The 20,871-nt window shown below is 43.1% G+C and overlaps 1 protein-coding gene across 1 annotated transcript; it reads right to left on the reverse strand.

Moving 5' to 3' along the window:
- Positions 1 to 3,769: 3,769 nt before the first annotated feature.
- Positions 3,770 to 6,825, reverse strand: LOC135876218 (uncharacterized; the record flags this gene model as incomplete). The annotated part of the gene is given in 3 exon segments (XM_065401418.1): positions 3,770 to 5,063; positions 5,616 to 6,324; positions 6,327 to 6,825. Coding segments are annotated over 3 exon segments (2,502 nt in total), but the record flags the coding sequence as incomplete, so codon positions are not given.
- Between the last annotated feature and the right edge of the window lie 14,046 nt (positions 6,826 to 20,871).

Consider the following 20,871-nt stretch of genomic DNA (forward strand, 5'->3'; position numbering starts at 1 on the left):
CTTCCGTTATACAAGGCACTGGTGAGACCTCATCTGGAGTACTGTGTGCAGTTCTGGTCTCCCATGTTTAAAAAGGATGAACTCAAACTGGAACTGGTACAGAGAAGGGCCACTAGGATGATCCGAGGAATGGAAAACCTGTCGTATGAAAGGAGACTCAAGGAGCTCGGTTTGTTTACCCTAACCAAAAGAAGGCTGAGGGGGAATATGATTGCTCTCTTTAAATATATCAGAGGGATAAATACCAGGGAGGGAGAGGAATTATTTCAGCTCAGTACTAATGTGGACACGAGAACAAATGGATATAAACTGGCCATCGGGAAGTTTAGGCTTGAAATTAGACGACGGTTTCTAACCGTCAGAGGGGTGAAGTTCTGGAACAGCCTTCCGAGGGAAACAGTGGGGGCGAAAGACCTCTCTGGCTTTAAGATTAAGCTTGATAAATTTATGGAGGGGATGGTTTGATGGGATAACGTGATTTTAGTCAATAGGTCAATAACGTGCCATCGCTGGTAATTAGTATCAATGGTCAATGCGGGTCTGGCTGGAGAATCTTGCCCGCATGCTTGGGGTTCTGCTGATCGCCATATTTGGGGTCGGGAAGGAATTTTCCTCCAGGGTAGATTGGCAGAGGCCCTGGAGGTTTTTCGCCTTCCTCCTCAGCATGGGGCAGGGGTCACTTGCTGGAGGATTCTCTGCGACTTGAAGTCTTTAAATCACAATTTGGGGACTTCAACAGCTGAGTCAAGGGAGAGAATTATTCCAGGAGTGGGTGGGTCAGCTTTTGTGGCCTGCATCATGCGGGAGGTCAGACTAGATGATCATAATGGTCCCTTCTGACCTTAAAGTCTATGAGTCTATGAGTCTATGTATCAAGTCAACTAGCTAATCCTCCTACCAATTCATTTCCTAAATAAGGTGTCCCATTTAGTTTTAATTAACCCAACTGATTGGGGGATACATATGGGGGGAAATTATTGTATAACAGAAGAACCGCATGGTGACTTGCCTGACTGGTGCAAAGGTTGAAGATCTCTCGAGACATCTAGATAGACTTATGTGTAGTCCTGTGTAGTCCTGGGGAGGAGCCGGTGGTCATGACACATATAGGTACCAATGACACAGGAAAGGATAAGAGAGAAGTCCTGGAAGCTAAATTTAGGCTGCTAAGTAAGAGATTGAAGTCCAGGACCTGTATGGTAACATTCTCTGAAATGCTTCCAGTTCCATGCGCAGGGCCAGTTAGACAGGCAGAACTGCAGGGTCCCAATGCGTGGATGAAACAATGGTGTACGGAGGAGGGGGTGAGATTTATTAGAAACTGGGGAAACTTTTGGGAAAGGGGGAGCCTATACAGGAAGGATGGGCTCCACCTAAACCAAAATGGAACCAGATCACTGGCACTTAAAATTAAAAAGGCCGTAGAGAAGTTTTTAAATTAAGGGCTGGGGGAAAGCCGACAGGTGCGGAGGAGCATGTGGTTCGGACAGACACATCCCTTACAGGAGGATCTATCAATGGAAATTCTCTATGTCCTAGTAAGGAGGGGAGGATGGAAGATGATAAAATAGAGGTAACAAGGACCCCGGTGGCACCTTAAAGACTAAGAGATTTATTTGGGCATAAGCTTTTGTGGGTAAAAAAACTCACTTCTTCAGTGCATGGAGTGAAAGTTACAGATGCAGGCATTATATAATGGCACATGAAGAAAAGGGAGTACTGGACTCCTTGTTGTTTTTGTGGATACAGACTAATACGGCTACCCCCTGATACTTGACAAAATAGAGGTAGGATCTGATGAGAAACAGTCAAATGAAAAAAAAGTCCCATTCAATTACGTCGTGTAATGGCATACAGCTAAAAAGTGACAAGTTTTTAAAGTGCTTATATACCAAAGCTAGAAGTGTAAATAATAATAGAATGCATTAGAGTACATAAGAACATAAGAACAGCCATACTGGGTCAGACCAAAGGTCCATCTATCCTGTCTTCTGACAGTGGACAATGCTAGGTGCCCCAGAGGAAATGAACAGAATAGGTCATCATCAAGTGAGCCATCCCATTGCCCATTCCCAGCTTCTGGCAAACAGAGGCTAGGGACACCATCCCTGTCCATCCTGGCTAATATCCTCCATGAACTTATCTAGGTTTTTTTTAACCCTGCTACAGGCTTGGCCTTCACAACATCCTCTGGCAAGGAGTTCCACAGGTTGACCGTGCATTTGTGAAAAATACTTCTTTTTGTTTGTTTTAAATCTGCTGCCTATTAATTTCATTTGGTGGCCCCTAGTTCTTGTGTTATGAGAAAGAGTAAATAACACTTCCTTATTTACTTTCTCCATACCAGTCATGATTTTATAGAGCTCAGTCACACACACCCGTTGTCTCTTTTCCAGGCTGAAAAGTCCCAGTCTTATTAATTTCTCCTCATGTGGCAGCCGATCATACCCCTATTATTATTTTTGTTGCCCTTTTCTGAACCTTTTCCAATTCCAATATAGCTTTTTTGAGATGGGACCACATCTGCATGCAGTATTCAAGATGTGGGTGTACCATGGATTTACATGGAGGCAATATGATATTTTCTGTCTTATTATCTATCCCTTTCTTAATGATTCTCAACATTCCATTTGCTTTTTTGACTGCCGCTGCACATTGAGTGAATGTTTTCAGAGAACTATCCACAATGACTCCAAGATCTCTTTCTTGTGTGGTAACAGCTAATTTAGACCCCATCATTTTATATGTATAGTTGGGATTATGTTTTCCAATGTGCTTTGCATTTATCAATATTGAATTTCATCTGCCATTTTGTTGCCCAGTCACCCAGTCTTGTGAGATCCTTTTGTAGCTCTTTGCAGTCTGCTGGGACTTAACTATCTTTAGTAGTTCTGTATCTTCTGCAAATTTTGCCACCTCACTGGTTACCCCTTTTTCCAGATCATTTATGAATAGGACTGGGCCCAGTACAGACCTCTGGGGGACACCACTATTTACCTCTCTCTACTTTTTAAAGGATGCCTTTTTGCTTCTCACTGCTTCTTTGACTTTGTTGTTTAGCCACAATGGCACTGTTTTGGTTCTCTTACTACGTTTTTTAATTTGGGGTATACATTTAAGTTGAGCCTCTATTATGGTGTCTTAAAAAAGTTTCCAGGCAGCTTGCAGCTTGCAGGGATTTCATTTTTTGCGCTGTACCTTTTAATTTCTGTTTAGCTAACTTCCTCATTTTTGTGTAGTCCCCCTTTCTGAAATTAAATGCTACAGTGTTGAGTTGCTGTGGTGTTTTCAACACCACAGAGATGTTAAATTTAATTATATTATGGTCACTATTACCAAGAGGTCCAGCTATATTCACCTCTTGGACCAGATCCTGTGCTCACTTAGTCTTGGTAGTCCATCGAATCCGATGATGACAAATCTGTGCAGATCATCAGTTGTTGGTCTTATGGTGTGCCCTCTGGTGACTGTACAAGCCAATTCTAGAGGTGCACATTTTGCTGCAGATGGTGCATGGGAAGTTCGCGGTCAGTGGATTGTGCGCTGCTGATGCTCTGTGACGTTGTTCGCGTGCCTCTTGTAGACGCCGGCAGCGGTCTTCCTCAAAGGCGATGCAGGTATTTCTGACTGTTGCACGCCACTGTGTTCTGTCGCTGGCAGTGTCCTCAAGGTCCCTAGGTTTGATACTGCTGTAGTGCAGATTGGCTTTGATGGTGTCCTTGTAACGTTTCCGTGGACGACCTATATGCCGGATGCCCTGGGAGAGCTCACCATACAGAAGCTGGCGGGGGATTCTGTTGGCATCCATGCGGCTGACATGACCGGTCCAACGTAGCTGTGACTTCATGATCATCATTTCGATGCTTGTCATCTGGGCTCTCTCGAGGACCTCGAGATTGGGCACTTTGTCTTGCCAGCGGATCTTCATGATGTTGCGGAGGCAGCGCATGTGAAATGCTTCAAGCTGCTTGATGTGACGCCTATAGAGTGTCCATGTTTCGCACCCGTACAAAAGAGATGAAAGAACAACAGCTCTGTACACAAGCAGTTTTGTTGACATCCGGATGTTGTGGTGATTTAAAACTTTGACACGCAGACAGCCAAGTGCCTGGCTTGCTTTGGATATTCGTGCATTGATCTCATTATCCAGTGATCCATCACTGGATATGACACTACCCAGATATTTAAAGTTCTCCACTACTTTCAGCTGAGTGCCATCGATGGAGATACTCGGGACAGAAGCATTTGATCCAGGTGCAGGTTGATGGAGAACTTCTGTCTTTCCGAGGCTGATAGTTAGTCCAAAAAGTTGCGAGGCCTCAGCAAACTTGTTGACAATGTGCTGAAGATCATTTTCAGTGTGAGCCATGAAGGCACAGTCGTCAGCAAAGAGTGCCTCAAGAAGGAGTTTCTGCACTGTCTTAGTCTTTGCATTCAGGCGATGGAGGTCAAAAAGTGAACCATCATGCCGGTATTTCAAGTATATACCTCGGTCCAGATCTTTCAGTGCATGGTTAAGGACACATGCAAAGAACAGGTTAAATAGGACAGGAGCGAGAACACATCCTTGTTTCACGCCATTGGTGATGTTAAAGGGGGCTGATGTGGCTCCATCAGACAATACTTCGCCTGTCATGCTGTCATGAAAAAGGCCTATAATCTGGACAAATTTTCTTGGGCAGCCAAGTCGTGTTAGAATGGTCCAAAGGGGTTCCCTGTTGATGGTATCAAAAGCCTTTGTCAGATCTATGAAGACAGCATACAGGTGCATGTTCTGTTCAATGCACTTCTCTTGTATTTGTCTGACAGCAAACACCATGTTGACTGTGCTCCGGCCAGGTCGAAAACCACATTGACTTTCAGGTAGATTTGCCTCGGAAATACTGGCTATTAGGCGGTTCAAGATGACGCGGGCGATGATCTTCCCTCCAACAGAGAGGAGGGATATGCCTCTATAGTTTCCACATTTTGCTTTGCTGCCTTTGTTCTTGAAAAGAGAGACAATAGTAGCATCGCGAAGGTCTTGTGGTATGTTTTCATCCTCCCAGATGTTGATGATCATGCTGTGGAACGCTGCTAGTGCTGCTGGACCTGCTGCTTTATATCTCTCTGCTGGTATCCCATCTTTTCCAGGAGCTTTCCCTGAACTCATCTGGCTAACAGCTTTCTTAATCTCATCTATAGTGGGCGGAAAGTCAAGATCTGTCAAGTGTTGTGGAATTTCATTAAGGACATTATTATTCACGGTTGATGGTCTATTGAGAAGGTTGCTAAAGTGTTCTCGCCATCTTTTGTTGATGCCTTCTTTATCTTTAATCAGCATTGTGTTGTCTAATGAGAGCAATGGGGTGGTCCTTGGTTTAGAAGGTCCATAGACAGTCTTAATAGCACTAAAGAACATCTTTAAGTTGTGGGTCTCAGCATAGTGCTCAATTTCTTTGGCTTTGCTCTCCCACCAGTTGTCTTCTATCTGACGGAGGTCTTTCTGTGTTTTGCTCTGAAGGTACTTGAAATGGTCCTGTTTAGAGACTGAGGAGGGGTCATTCTGCCATTCGATAAAGGCTTTTCTCTTTACTTCCAGTGCTGAGCATATTTCTTCTTGGTTCTCATCAAACCAATCCTGATGTGTTCTTTTCTTTGGTCCAAGAGATGTTATTGCTGTGTCAGTCACTATCTGCTTGAACTGGTCCCACTTTTCGGTTACAGTACCGATCAGTTGTCCATGGGATGTCAGTTTGTCATCAAGACTCTTCTGGAATTTGTTGAAACATTGAGCATCCTTCAGTTTGGCTATATTGAAAGCAGGTCGCACATGCTTAGGGCGTTTGTGCCGAGAAGGAACGATGTGGAGTTGAAGAGACGTCCTGACTAATCTGTGATCTGTCCAGCACTCTGCGCCTCGCATTACTCTGGTAATCAGTACGTCTCGGATGTCTCGCCTTCTAACAATGGCATAATCTATCAGATGCCACTGTTTGGACCTAGGGTGCATCCACGTCGTTTTGTATTTGTCCGCTTGTCGGAACAGAGTGTTGGTAATGGTCAGGTCATTTTCAGAACAAAGACTCAAAAGAAGTAATCCATTACTGTTCATTTTGCCTACATCATGTGGCCCGATTACTCCTTTCCAGTTCTCGCTGTCAGCCCCGACTCGGGCATTGAAATCTCCAAGTAGGAGTAGTTTATCTGTTACAGGTGTGGCCTTGATCAGTCTGTCGAGATCTTCATAGAATTGTTCCTTTGAGTTGTCAGAGCATGTTAAAGTGGGTGCATATGCACTGATGATGGTGACATGATGTTTGGCATTTAGTGGGAAGCGTACTAACTGCTACCCACTGGAAGGTCTGGGAGTTGATGCATCAATAAGGTTTTTATTGCCAGACCAACTCCATGTATTCTGTCCTCTGTCTCAGTCTTACCTTTCCAGAAGAAGGTGTAACCACCTCCTGGTTCACTCAAGAAACCTTCCCCAGGCAATCTTGTTTCACTTAATGCCGCTATATTGATGTTATAACGGACTAGTTCTCGAGCAATGAGGGCTGTCCTTCTCTCAGGTCTTGCAACAGCTTCTCGATCCTTGAGGGTACGAACATTCCATACACCAATGGTAAGTTTTCTCAAATTTTGCTGGCCAGTTGTTGTACAACAACAACAACAACAACAAAGCTCACTTAGTATTAAATCAAGAATTGCCTCTCCTCTTGTGGGTTCCAGGACTAGCTGCTCCAAGAAGCAGTCATTTAAGGTGTCAAGAAACCTAATCTCTGCATCCCGATCTGAGGTGACATGTACCCAGTCAATAGGGGGATAGTTGAAATCCCCCATTATTATTGAGTTATTTATTTCAATAGCCTCTCTAATCTCCTGAGCATTTCAGACACTATCACCATCCTTGTCAGGTGGTTGGTAATATATTCCTACTGCTATATTCTGATTATTAGAGCATTGAATTATCTATCCAGAGAGATTCTATGGTACATTTTGGTTCATTTAAGATTTTTACTTCATTTGATTCTACGCTTTCTTTCACATATAGTGCCACTCCCCCACCAGCACGACCTGGTATTACTGTGTCTCATTGATTATCCCCATTTCACCAAGTTTCTGTGGTGCTTATTATATCAAGATCCTCATTTAATACGAGGTACTCTAATTCACCCATCTTATTATTTACAGTAATAACTGCTTACATTTTAAATATTCTTTTGTCAATCCAATTAATTCTAGTGATAGCACCTTTATTTCTAGTTATATACTTTTAAATATTTAAAATTTTAAATATATTTTAAATATAAAAATTTAAATTTAAAGCAACTAAATACATTAGCTAAATCTAAGTGCTTCAGAAGGTGAGGGATTGATCATGCAGAACTGAGCCAGGCACAGAATAAACTCAGCAGTATAGCTCAGCCAGTATACTACATGTATACTTAGCATCACTCTACCCTCCTACCATTTTAATCCTGTGAACAGGGGGTGCACAGTAGCAGACTGTGTGGTGGATTTGTGAAGGAGACAGAAATGAGCACGCAAGCTCAGTTACTTCCCCTGCTGTGTTCTAATGCATTTGAACCTAGGTCTTCACAGGGGCGAGGCGAGCATAGCAACCAGTTTCATCACCTAACTTTCATTGTCGGTAGTTAAATTAAGACAGGAAGAATTGGTAACTGGGAGACAGGTCAGTTGCATGCAGGAGCATGTTCTGTAGCTGTGCGCCTGGAACACGTAATCTTCTGGCCCAGTCACATGAGGAATCAGCCACCCTTACCCACTCATTTGTGCCTAGGGAGGGGCTCCTAAAGCATGAGAACTTTGCCTGGCACTCTCCATATGTGAGTTGCTAGTGTTTGCTGTCTGCACTTGGGGACTGACTCCTAGGGTATGTCTACACTATGAAATTACTCCAATTTTACATAAGTCAATTTTTGGGAAGAGATTGTATAAAGTTGAGCGCATGCGTCCACACTAAGCACATTAATTCGGCGGTGTGCGTCCATAGAACCGTGGCAAGTGTCGACTTTCGGAGCGGTGCACTGTGGTAGCTATCCCACAGTTCCTGCAGTCCCCGCTGCCCATTGGAATTCTGGGTTGAGCTCCCAATTCCTGATGGGGCCAAAAATTTGTTGCGGGTGGTTATGGGTAAATGTCGTCAGTCAACCCCCCCCTCCGTGAAAGCAACGGCAGACAATCATTTTGCGCCCTTTTCCCTGGATTGCCCAAGCAGACACCATAGCACGGCAAGCATGGAGCCCATTCAGCCTTTTTTCACTGTCACCGCCAGGGCCGGCTCTACTGTTTTTGCCACCCCAAGCAGCACGCCGAATTGCTGCCATGGATGGCAGGGGTAGTCCGTGTGCCATTAGGGCGGTACACGCGTTTCCGCAGCGGCGGCAATTCGGCGGCAGCTTCTGTCTTCAGCTGGAAGACAGAAGCTGCCGAATTGCCGCCGCGGGCAGCTGAACATAGAAGCTGCCACCGAATTGCCGCCACCACGGAAACATGCGTGCCACCCTAATGGCACACGGACTGCCCCTGCCGTCCGTGGCGGCAATTCGGTGTGCTGCTTGGGGCGGCAAAAACACACGGAATGCCACCCCTTGCAAATTGCTGCCCCAAGCACCTGCTTGGAATGCTGGTGCCTGGAGCCGGCCCTGGTCACTGTATGTCTACTGGATGCTGCTGACAGACGCGGTACTACAGTGCTACACTGCAGCAGCTGCAGCTTCTTGCCTTTGCAAATTAGCAAAGACGGTTACCAGTGATACTGTACCGTCTGCTGCTTTGCAAGTTGGCAAAGATGGTTACCAGTCATACTGTACCATCTGCTGCTGTCATGGGTGCTCCTGGCCGGCCTCCGTGAGGTTGGTCGGGGGCGCCTAGACAAAAATGGGAATGACTCCCCAGGTCATTCTCTTCTTTAAGTTTTGTCTAATAGAGATTCAGTGCTGCCTAGAATATCAGGCAAGCCTACTAAAGAACCACAGAGGCAAGCGGCCGCTCCGGGTCAGAGCCCCAGACATCCTGCAGAAATGATGAGCTGCATGCCATTCTAGGGGGTGCCCGTACAACAACCCCACTCGTTGCTTCCCTCCTCCCCCACCCCTCCCGGGCTACCTTGGCAGTTATCCCCCCATTTGTGTGATGAAGTAATAAAGAATGCATGAATTTGAAACAACCCTGACTTTATTGCCTCTGCAAGCAGAGATCAAAGGGGGAGGGGAGGGCGGTTGGCTTACAGGGAAGTAGAGTGAACCACCATTCTGCACTTGCTCAGCCTATAGTCTGTCCATCATGGCCTTGGAGATTTTTTAAAATGTTTTGGCATTCCGTCTTTTGGAACAGAGTTCTGATAGCACGGATTCATCTCCCCATACAGCGATCAGATCCAGTACCTCCCGTACGGTCCATGCTGGAGCTCTTTTTCGATTCTGGGACTGCATGGTCACCTGTGCTGATGAGCTCAGCATGGTTACCTGTGCTGATCAGCTCTCCACGCTGGGCAAACAGGAAATGAAATTCAAAAGTTCACGGGGCTTTTCCTGTCTACCTGGCCAGTGCATTCGAGTTCAGATTGCTGTCCAGAGCGGTGACAATGGTGCACTGTGGGATAGCTCCCAGAGGCCAATACCATCGAATTGCGTCCACGCTAACCCTAATTTGAACCGGCAATGTTGATTTCAGCGCTACTCCCCTCGTCGGGGAGGAGTACAGAAATCGATTTTAAGAGCCCTTTATGTTGACAAAAATGGCTTCGTTGTGTGGACGGGTGCAGGGTTAATTCGATATAATGCTGCTAAATTCAACCTAAACTCGTAGTGTAGACCAGGCCCTAGAGTGCAGGCTCTTGGTGATAAACCACCTTATAATAAAATTCTGGCTCACCTCTTACAACACAAGACCAATCACATTTTGGAGGTGCCAGCTTGTTTTTGTCTTGCCTTCAATGCGAACTCTGGCAGTTGCCATACAGAAGGAAACAAGCATTTGTGAACTGATTGGCTCCATCAAGTGTCCATCATACAGCACTGCATAGGGGAAATAATTTCAGGAATTCACTTCCTAGGTTTCTAAGTTTAAAATTCAAAATATGCCTGCTCTTTAACAAACACAATTTGAACTACAAGAGCCCATGCAGTTCTTTTGTTGAGCATAACTGCACTGCTTCGACAGTATATGGAAAGCACACATGCACTTTATGATTGAAAAAACCAAACTGAGCAAGCAGCAAGCATTTCTTCTCAGTTTTATCCTTTCAAAACTAATCCTGAAATTGTGAAATATGTGAATGGTATTACAGAATTATGATGGTTACTATTAAAAGATTCAGTGTGTTCTAGTAGTTAAAACATGACACTTGCGGTAAGGAAATCTTTGTTCTATTCCTGCTTTTCCACAAACAAATCGTGTGACATTGGGCAAATCACATAACCTCTCTGCCTCAGAATCTCTTTCTGTAATATAAGGATAATTCCTACCATGGGCAGTGTTTTGAGGCTTCATTCATTAATATTATTAAAGAAATTTGAGATCTTATGATGGAAGTCTTATGACTCCAGTAACTCACCCACAGGTTGGGGTCTATTATAGGAGTGGGTGGGTGTGGTTCTGTGGCCTGCAGTGTGCAGGAGGTCAGACTAGATGATCACTATGGTCCCTTCTGCCCCTAAAGTCTATGTCTATGAATAAGTCACTATGCAAGCATACTTGATACCACAATACCACCTAATGCATATTTATAATAATAATAACTGATGAGTACATGTTACATTACTGTTAATAATATTGTGTACTCATTAATTAATATCAATTAATTCATATTTGCTGTTGGCTTTTATGTCACAGAAATTACTCAGATGAGAGAGAGAACACATGATGGAACTATGAAAATATGGTACTTGGGAAATGTTACCCACAAGGTATATTCGCAGTGCAGTTGCTGGATGACAAAACATGCTTACCATGCTACAAGCAGTGTGTCTAGTAACTAAAACAAGGCACGGGGAGTCAGGTTATCTGACTTCTCTTCACAGATCTACCAGAGAAATACTGTGTGTATGTCTACAGTGCAATTAGATACCCGTGGCTGTCCTGTGCCAGTCGACTTGGACTCTCAGGCTCCATCTAGCAGTGTACTAGAGCCCAGGATCCAGCCTGAACCCGGAAGTCTACACTGCAATTAAACAGCCCCGCAGCCCAAGTCCTGCAAGCCCAAGTCAGCTGGCATAGGCCAGCCGCAGGTTTTGAATTGCAGTGTAAACTTACCCTATGTGGCCTTGGACCACCAAGTCACTTAGTTTATCTGTTCCTCTGTTTCTTCATTTGGAAAATGGGGATAATTATATTTATTCGCCTTGGTAAAGTGCTTTGAGATCACCAGATGAAAGAAACTATTTAAGTGCAAAGTATTATCATTGATTACACTGGTCTACAATTTTTGAGAAGTCGTCTGCTTCAGAGATAAAATGTGCTATTTATTATGTATTTTGATGTACTGAATTCAAATATGACAATTAAAACAACTGATTGGCTACTGTTTCTAAGATATTTAAGTTTTTACATTTTATGTCTATGTATATTGTGTAGATAGTAGAGTTTTAATCATAAATTGTAATCCTAGGTCTTTTCATGTGTTTATGGTTGCTTTACATGATAATATTTCACCTGTCCTGTTTATGTAACACTTTAAAAATCAGCAAAAGGGTTATATAAATAAAATTTATTATGAAACAAAAGGCAAAAAACTATTATGTACATAGTTTAGTCCTATTCAGTGTCTACTCGGCGCTTCTTGGCTTCTCTCTTGTATTCATTAAATGGAGCATCTCTTGTCACTGTCCAGCAATAGTCTGCAAGCATTGATGGGTTCCATTTGCCCTGATAGCGTTTCTCCATTGTTGCAATGTCCTGGTGAAATCGCTCGCCGTGCTCGTCGCTCACTGCTCCGCAGTTCGGTGGAAAAAAATCTAGATGAGAGTGCAAAAAATGTATCTTTAGTGACATGTTGCAACCAAGGCTTTTGTATGCCTTGAGGAGGTTTTCCACCAACAACCTGTAGTTGTCTGCCTTGTTGTTTCCGAGAAAATTTATTGCCACTAACTGGAAGGCTTTCCATGCTGTCTTTTCCTTGCCACGCAGTGCATGGTCAAATGCATCATCTCGAAGAAGTTCACGAATCTGAGGAGCAACAAAGACACCTTCCTTTATCTTAGCTTCACTTAACCTTGGAAATTTTCCACGGAGGTACTTGAAAGCTGCTTGTGTTTTGACACAGTTCTTCATCAGACCAGCTTGATGTGTAAGGGTGGTAACAAAATCTTCCTTGATTCAACAAGTGGTGGATGCTGAACACTTTTCCTCCCAGGCTCCAATGACTGTCGGAGTGGCCAATCTTTCTTGATGTAGTGGGAATCTCTTGCACGACTATCCCATTTGCAGAGAAAACAGCAGTACTTTGTGTATCCAGTCTGCAGACCAAGCAAGAGAGCAACAACCTTCAAATCGCCACAAAGCTGCCACTGATGTTGGTCATAGTTTATGCACCTCAAAAGTTGTTTCATGTTGTCATAGGTTTCCTTCATATGGACTGCATGACCAACTGGAATTGATGGCAAAACATTGCCATTATGCAGTAAAACAGCTTTAAGACTCGTCTTCGAGTTGCTAGATCGCAGGCCCTGGTTCTCATGGGAGACTTTAATCACCCTGATATCTGCTGGGAGAGCAATACAGCGGTGCACAGACAATCCAGGAAGTTTTTGGAAAGTGTAGGGGACAATTTCCTGGTGCAAGTGCTGGAGGAACCAACTAGGGGCAGAGCTTTTCTTGACCTGCTGCTCACAAACAGGGAAGAATTAGTAGGGGAAGCAAAAGTGGATGGGAACCTGGGAGGCAGTGACCATGAGATGGTCGAGTTCAGGATCCTGACACAAGGAAGAAAGGAGAGCAGCAGAATACGGACCCTGGACTTCAGAAAAGCAGACTTTGACTCCCTCAGGGAACAGATGGGCAGGATCCCCTGGGAGAATAACATGAAGGGCAAAGGGGTCCAGGAGAGCTGGCTGTATTTTAAAGAATCCTTATTGCGGTTGCAGGAACAAACCATCCCGATGTGTAGAAAGAATAGTAAATATGGCAGGCGACCAGCTTGGCTAAACAGTGAAATCCTTGCTGAACTTAAACGCAAAAAAGAAGCTTACAAGAAGTGGAAGATTGGACAAATGACCAGGGAGGAGTATAAAACTATTGCTCAGGCATGCAGGAATGAAATCAGGAAGGCCAAATCACACTTGGAGTTGCAGCTAGCAAGAGATGTTAAGAGTAACAAGAAAGGTTTCTTCAGGTATGTTAGCAACAAGAAGAAAGTCAAGGAAAGTGTGGGCCCCTTACTGAATGTGGGAGGCAACCTAGTGACCGAGGATGTGGAAAAAGCTAATGTACTCAATGCTTTTTTTGCCTCTGTCTTCACGAACAAGGTCAGCTCCCAGACTGCTGCACTGGGCAGCACAATATGGGGAGAAGGTGACCAGCCCTATGTGGAGAAAGAAGTGGTTCGGGACTATTTAGAAAAACTGGATGTGCACAAGTCCATGGGGCCGGATGCGCTGCATCCGAGGGTGCTAAAGGAGTTGGCGGATGAGATTGCAGAGCCATTAGCCATTATTTTTGAAAACTCATGGCGATCGGGGGAGGTCCCGGATGACTGGAAAAAGGCTAATGTAGTGCCCATCTTTAAAAAAGGGAAGAAGGAGGATCCGGGGAACTACAGGCCAGTCAGCCTCACCTCAGTCCCTGGAAAAATCATGGAACAGGTCCTCAAGGAATCAATTATGAAACACTTAGAGGAGAGGAAAGTGATCAGGAACAGTCAGCATGGATTCACCAAAGGGAAGTCGTGCCTGACTAACCTAATTGCCTTCTATGATGAGATAACTGGCTCTGTGGATGAGGGGAAAGCAGTGGATGTGTTATTCCTTGACTTTAGCAAAGCTTTTGATACAGTCTCCCACAGTATTCTTGCCGCCAAGTTAAAGAAATATGGGCTGGATGAATGGACTGTAAGGTGGATAGAAAGCTGGCTAGATCGTCGGGCTCAACGGGTAGTGATCAATGGCTCCATGTCTAGTTGGCAGCCGGTTTCAAGCGGAGTGCCCCAAGGGTCGGTCCTGGGGCCAGTTTTGTTTAATATCTTTATTAATGATCTGGAGGATGGTGTGGACTGCACTCTCAGCAAGTTTGCAGATGACACTAAACTAGGAGGCGTGGTAGATACACTAGAGGGTAGGGATCGGATACAGAGGGACCTAGACAAATTAGAGGATTGGGCCAAAAAAAACCTGATGAGGTTCAACAAGGATAAGTGCAGAGTCCTGCACTTAGGACGGAAGAATCCCATGCACTGCTACAGACTAGGGACCGAATGGCTAGGTAGCAGTTCTGCAGAAAAGGACCTAGGGGTCACAGTGGACGAGAAGCTGGATATGAGTCAACAGTGTGCTCTTGTTGCCAAGAAGGCTAACGGCATTTTGGGCTGTATAAGTAGGGGCATTGCCAGCAGATCGAGGAACGTGATCGTTCCCCTTTATTCGACATTGGTGAGGCCTCATCTGGAATACTGTGTCCAATTTTGGGCCCCACACTACAAGAAGGATGTGGAAAAATTGGAAAGAGTCCAGCGGAGGGCAACAAAAATGATTAGGGGTCTGGAGCACATGACTTATGAGGAGAGGCTGAGGGAACTGGGATTGTTTAGTCTCCAGAAGAGAAGAATGAGGGGGGATTTGATAGCAGCCTTCAACTACCTGAAGGGGGGTTCCAAAGAGGATGGAGCTCGGCTGTTCTCAGTGGTGGCAGATGACAGAACAAGGAGCAATGGTCTCAAGTTGCAGTGGGGGAGGTCCAGGTTGGATATTAGGAAACACTATTTCACTAGGAGGGTGGTGAAGCACTGGAATGCGTTACCTAGGGAGGTGGTGGAGTCTCCTTCCTTGGAGGTTTTTAAGGCCCGGCTTGACAAAGCCCTGGCTGGGATGATTTAGTTGGGAATTGGTCCTGCTTTGAGCAGGGGGTTGGACTAGATGACCTCTTGAGGTCCCTTCCAACCCTGATATTCTATGATTCTATGATTCTATGATTCTATGATTCGATGAATCAATGAACAGTCTCCACTCATCTGGATCGTGAACGATGTTGAGGGCTGCCATCACACCGTCGATGTTGTTGCAGGCTACAAGGTCACCTTCCATGAAGAAGAATGGGACAAGCTCCTTTTGACGGTCACGGAACATGGAAACCCTAACATCACCTGCCAGGAGATTCCACAGTTGTAGTCTGGAGCCCAACAGCTCTGCCTAACTCTTGGGTAGTTCCAAATCCCTGACAAGGTCATTCAGTTCACCTTGTGTTATGAGGTGTGGTTCAGAGGAGGAGGATGGGAGAAAATGTGGGTCCTGTGACATTGATGGTTCAGGACCAGAAGTTTCATCCTCTTCCTCTTCCTCATCTGACTCAAGTGAGAATGATTCTGGTGCATCAGGAACCGGCAGTCCTTCTCCGTGGGGTACTGGGCGTATAGCTGATGGAATGTTTGGATAATGCACAGTCCATTTTTTCTTCTTTGACACACCTTTCCCAACTGGAGACACCATGCAGAAGTAACAATTGCTGGTATGATCTGTTGGTTCTCTCCAAATCATTGGCACTGCAAAAGGCATAGATTTCCTTTTCCTGTTCAACCACTGGCGAAGATTTGTTGCAAAGTGTTGCAGCATATGTGTGGGGCCCACCTCTTGTCCTGATCTCCAATTTGGCAGCCAAAATAAAGGTGATAGGCTTTCTTAACCATAGTGGTTATACTGCGCTTTTGTGATGCAAAAGTCACTTCACCACAAACATAGCAGAAGTTATCTGCACTGTTCACACACGTACGAGGCATCTCTGCTCACTTTGGCTAAACAGAAATGTGTCCCTTTGCAAAATCAAACACTGACAAATAAGAGAGCACGACACTGTATGATTTCTAGAGCTGATATAGGGCAATTTGTTCAGCAGAGTGATGTAAGCTTCGTTATGATTGCATCATCCATGACTTCTAGGAGTAACATGATGCAATTCATATCATGTATGACGCAATACCAGCTTCAGATTGCATCATTCATTGTTTTGCCTAAAAAGCAAGTACTGTCCAAACCCAGTCATAGATTTATTCATAGATCCAGTCAAAGATGTGTTTTAGTCATTTCTGGTTTAAATTGAGATCCCTTCCCTTTATAACTCACTTATCCTCCGCCATTCCCAAGTCAAGGGTCGTATATACTGACCCAATAGCATATCTTGAAAACTAGAGCCAATCAACAATTTTAAGCATCATTTTTGTTCTCAGTGACCCAGAATTAGTAAAGTTTGACTACATTTATTTCAGAAGCATTTTGGCTGTAGAGCAGTGTTATTATTACTACTATTACATATTACAAGCAACACACACACTTTCCCTTGTACCATGGGGAAGGCAGATTTGGTTTTATGTAGAGACAGACCAAAGTCAAGTTAATTAGTCCTATTGATTTTCAAAACATTGTCTGTCAGGACAAGCGTCCAGTCGCCAATCTTACAGTCACAAATAAACTGCCATTTAAAATGGTTGGACCAATAAGATCATTTACACAGTGTGTTACAATCATCAAAACTATATATTCTATATGCAGTATTCACTCGGGGTGAGTATCGCTTAGGGGGACGCCTTTCAGCATGCCACATTCCTAACAAATACAAGGCTCGATGAGAAAGCAATCTATAAATCCTAATGTCAACATGGCATTATTTGTACCCTTTTCTATCAAAACCATCTAATTATATACACACCAAGAAACACAATGCAGCACAGAGAGAGAGGGGAGGGGAAGAACTTTTAGCTGGCCTTGAGCCAGGCACTATCCCTACAGGTATGCTGTGATCCAAGCATGGAAATCAAAGCATACACTTTGGAGTGTATAGTAATTGGAGCACTAAGTAATTTGAATGCCAGTAATAGGCATGTCATTGCCTAACATAAGTAGAAGGGACTATATAAATAGGAATAATATGATATTATCCTCTATACATTTTACATATGTTAGGCAATGAGGCTCCAATTACCTGCACTGGAATCCCTTAGCTCCTGTTACATGCATTGCTAGCGCCAGTGCTCCAGTTTCTATGCTTTGCCCATTGTAAACCTTTCTGTATGTTTAATGATACAGCCCTTTATATGAACACTGCCACCACCACTGTCATCCTGCCCTGTGGCTAAATGTCAGATTGATAGCTACTAAATAACTGCATTTTCTGGGTGCATCACAATTAGAGGAACGCCTGTGCTTCAACCAGATAGTGCTCATTGTGTGTGAACATCTCTCACTATGACTTATTGCTTGCCTGTTTGTTAATGGGAGGGAATTCTAGTACTTTGGGTTGCAGTATAAAATATGGGACAAATCTACCACATAAGGGATCAGAAACTTCTTTACTCACTGAAATGTCATAAGGAACAATTTCTCTACTGGTGTAATTCCGCCCCACTTCATTGAAGTCCATAGTGAATCTGGCCCAATGTTTCTTTGTTTCCATAATTACATTTTACCACATTTTGAAGAGTGGCTAAGTATTTTTTTATGTACATTAGTTTTTTATCATTGCAAAACGCTTTGCTAATGATAGGAAACAAATTCAAAACCATCCCCTACAAAAGAACAAAAATACAATGCATTGTAAGTGGGAGACACCCACACTGCAACCAAGGAGCATCAACAATAAGCTATGAGCACACATTATGTGAGCAAGTGAAAAAAATGCCCTTGAGAGAATTGTAATGACTGCTCTGTTTTCACAGTATACTCATCTGATGGATCTTCTTCAGTTAGATGCTTAAATACTGTATCTTAGGTTAGTTGTTTTAGAAATGTTCAAGCATGTTAACATCCATATCTAAAAGACCACTAAATTTTATTATTAATTATTATTGTTATTAATAATGATAATAATAACACCAATTTCATGGTTTGCTTACAACAAAATAAAATGGTGAACATGTAAAAATATATGCACTGGGATTTTATGACTCCCTCTTCCTGTGACTTATGGGTTTTGTGGATATTACGTGCAAAACCCCGGCCAAATTATTTCACCTCCTAGTGACTAGAATACAATGAGAGGTTGCACACTGTCTATAAAAAGGTGTTATGTTACAAATACAAAATTTCCTTTTGCAGGTAATTTCAATATTTTCCATTAACTTTTTGCTGTGGATTGGAATGAAAAATTGAAATATCCAAACTATTTGCACAATGAAAACTCCAAATGTTTTGAACTGGAAATGTCAAAACAGAAATTGTTGGCATTTCAACTGACACTAAGTATTTCAACATGAATATTTCTACTTAGAATCAATATTTCAAAATGAATTTTTCATGTCAAATAGACATTTTTGAAATGATTTTTTTGTTTTGGATTGACATTATTTTTAAATAAAAAATGTTGTTTAGTTTCAAAATTTCATTGTGAAATCAAAGTTTTGATTTGATCCATCCATTTGAGAAACCTAAAAATTTAATTTAAAAAAAAATTGACCATATCTACTACAGACCACTATTGACTACTACTGACCAGTTATGATTACTGAATCTCAGACATACTTCCATCTCAATGAAGACAAGAACACAGAGTCTGTATAGATGGTCTCTACAATAGCTACACATTTTTCTATATTAGCTAATCAAGAACAAATGGACCATAAGGAAAAATGATGTTTAACATGTTCCCATCTTTCCACACTAATATATTTGTCATGGGTCAGCACCAGGTGTACTGAAACAATTTATATAGTAGGGGTGCTGAAAACCATTGAACCAAACTGTAAAGCCTGTATATAAAGGAAACCACTTCCTGCTTCCCAACAGGGCCTCCTAGTTATAGCTTTATTGGATATAACATAAACCACCATCAAACGATACTTAAAATGAACCAGATCCTAATCCCATGGAAGTCAAGAAACTATAGAACCAAGCTGCTTATCCAAAATACTCTGATAATAAATTCAGTGTACATAATATTTGCCACAAATATCACAGCCTAATTGTGACTCTCAATGTGTGACGTGCCTTTTCACTGCTATCACATTTCTATGTTTTTGAATTCTCTTTCAGACCTGGTGTTCAGCAGGAGATACAACAAATGAGAAATGTTATTAATATTATATCTGCCACAGGTGAAGAAACATTACTTTATATTTCATTGTAATCCATTCATTGGTTTATGGACCCCATGCCTTGAGGGAGTATCACAAATCCATATAACGCCTCTGAGTGCTAGAATTTGATTTTGGATCTCTGATTTATCTAAAAGATGTGTAAAACGCCATGTAGCCAGACAGCTTCTTATTAGCTACAACTATGAAGAGACTCGATAGACCACACTAATGCTTCTAAGGTCAGTTGTAACTTATATTCACAAAATTGATTAAATATCTTCTTGTTTCAGCTGATAACAGATGTCCATCTATCTTAAACTTTTCGCGAAAGGCATCCATTTTGGTTCAAACTGGGAGCAGTTAGTAAATCACAAAGAGGACTTTTAGATTTGAAGATGTGAACATTCTACAGTACGACAGAACAATGTCTGGTTGTAATTTAAACACAGAGGCAGCTGTCATCCCCTCGCATGCTTAATTAAAGTACATTACAGTAATGTCTGGTGGATTTCTGAGGGTGGAATTTGGCCCTAAGGAAGCAATGATTGTAGATAACAGAAAACACAATCTGCAGTTGTTGCATGGTCTTAAAGACAATCTCTTTTCCCTTTACAGTCCCAGGTTTATTTCCAAGTATTTATTGTTTTTATTAAAGCTACCAGCATTAGATACATCAAATCCACTCATTTCAGACACCCCTTGATAACTTGTTTATTCCCCAGTTGCCAGTCTTGCTTGCTGGGGAAGTTCTGCCAACTCAGCCTGTTCAGTAGCCATCTTTATGAGTCACAACACAGCAGCTCCAGATGGAAGACAGGGCAAACCTCTCCCTCCAGAGTTATCACCAATTCAGTTCCATCAATCAACCAGCAGCTGGGAGTGAGGATTCATTCAGTGATTTGGACGGCTCACTCATGCCAAAAACTCAGTACATTATATCTTCACTATGCCCAGCATCCATTGGGAAGGAAAAGGCTGAACCCCATCCTGGTTTTCCCACATGCCTAACCCAGCTCACTACATCCAAGCATCAGGCCAGCCTCAGGGTAGGGGATGTTTTTGTTTTATCGCTATAACTTGGCATTTTTAATTCAGAAAATGGTGCATCCATCCAAGCATGTGGCTAACATGTAAAATCTAGTCAATCCGTCATCCGTCCCAAAGAAAATGGTGTGTTAAATTTATTTGTATGGGAATAATAGTGCAATATTGGCAAGTCAAAGGCAAGGCTGGGATAAGATGGTAAGCAAGCATACTGAATGCATTTGATTGCTCATGCCCATTACGCAGTTGGTAGTAGAAGGAGCTGGCTTGTGAATTGTGATAATGGGGAGAATCTAGTTTCCGCTTCTGTAAGTAGCAGACGTGGCAGGGGGTGGCCGTTCCTTGAGCCAAGATAAAAATTGAGAGTGAACAGTTGGAGCACTTTGGCAACATAGTGCTGGCACACAGCTCAACAACCAGTGCTACACACTGCCAGAAAAGGCCTGCTGGGCTTTACTGTCTGCCATCACCTGTGTATGTGTATGGCTGCAGAAGCCAATGCCTGAGAGGATATGAGAGTAACAAAATCATGTGGAAAACAAATAAGGACACTGAATAGTATCTTGTAATCTGTTCCAAACATAAGCAATAAACACCAGAGGATTTTT

This window comes from Emys orbicularis, chromosome 3 (genome assembly GCF_028017835.1).
Source record: "Emys orbicularis isolate rEmyOrb1 chromosome 3, rEmyOrb1.hap1, whole genome shotgun sequence".
NCBI classification, from domain to species: Eukaryota; Metazoa; Chordata; order Testudines; family Emydidae; genus Emys; species Emys orbicularis.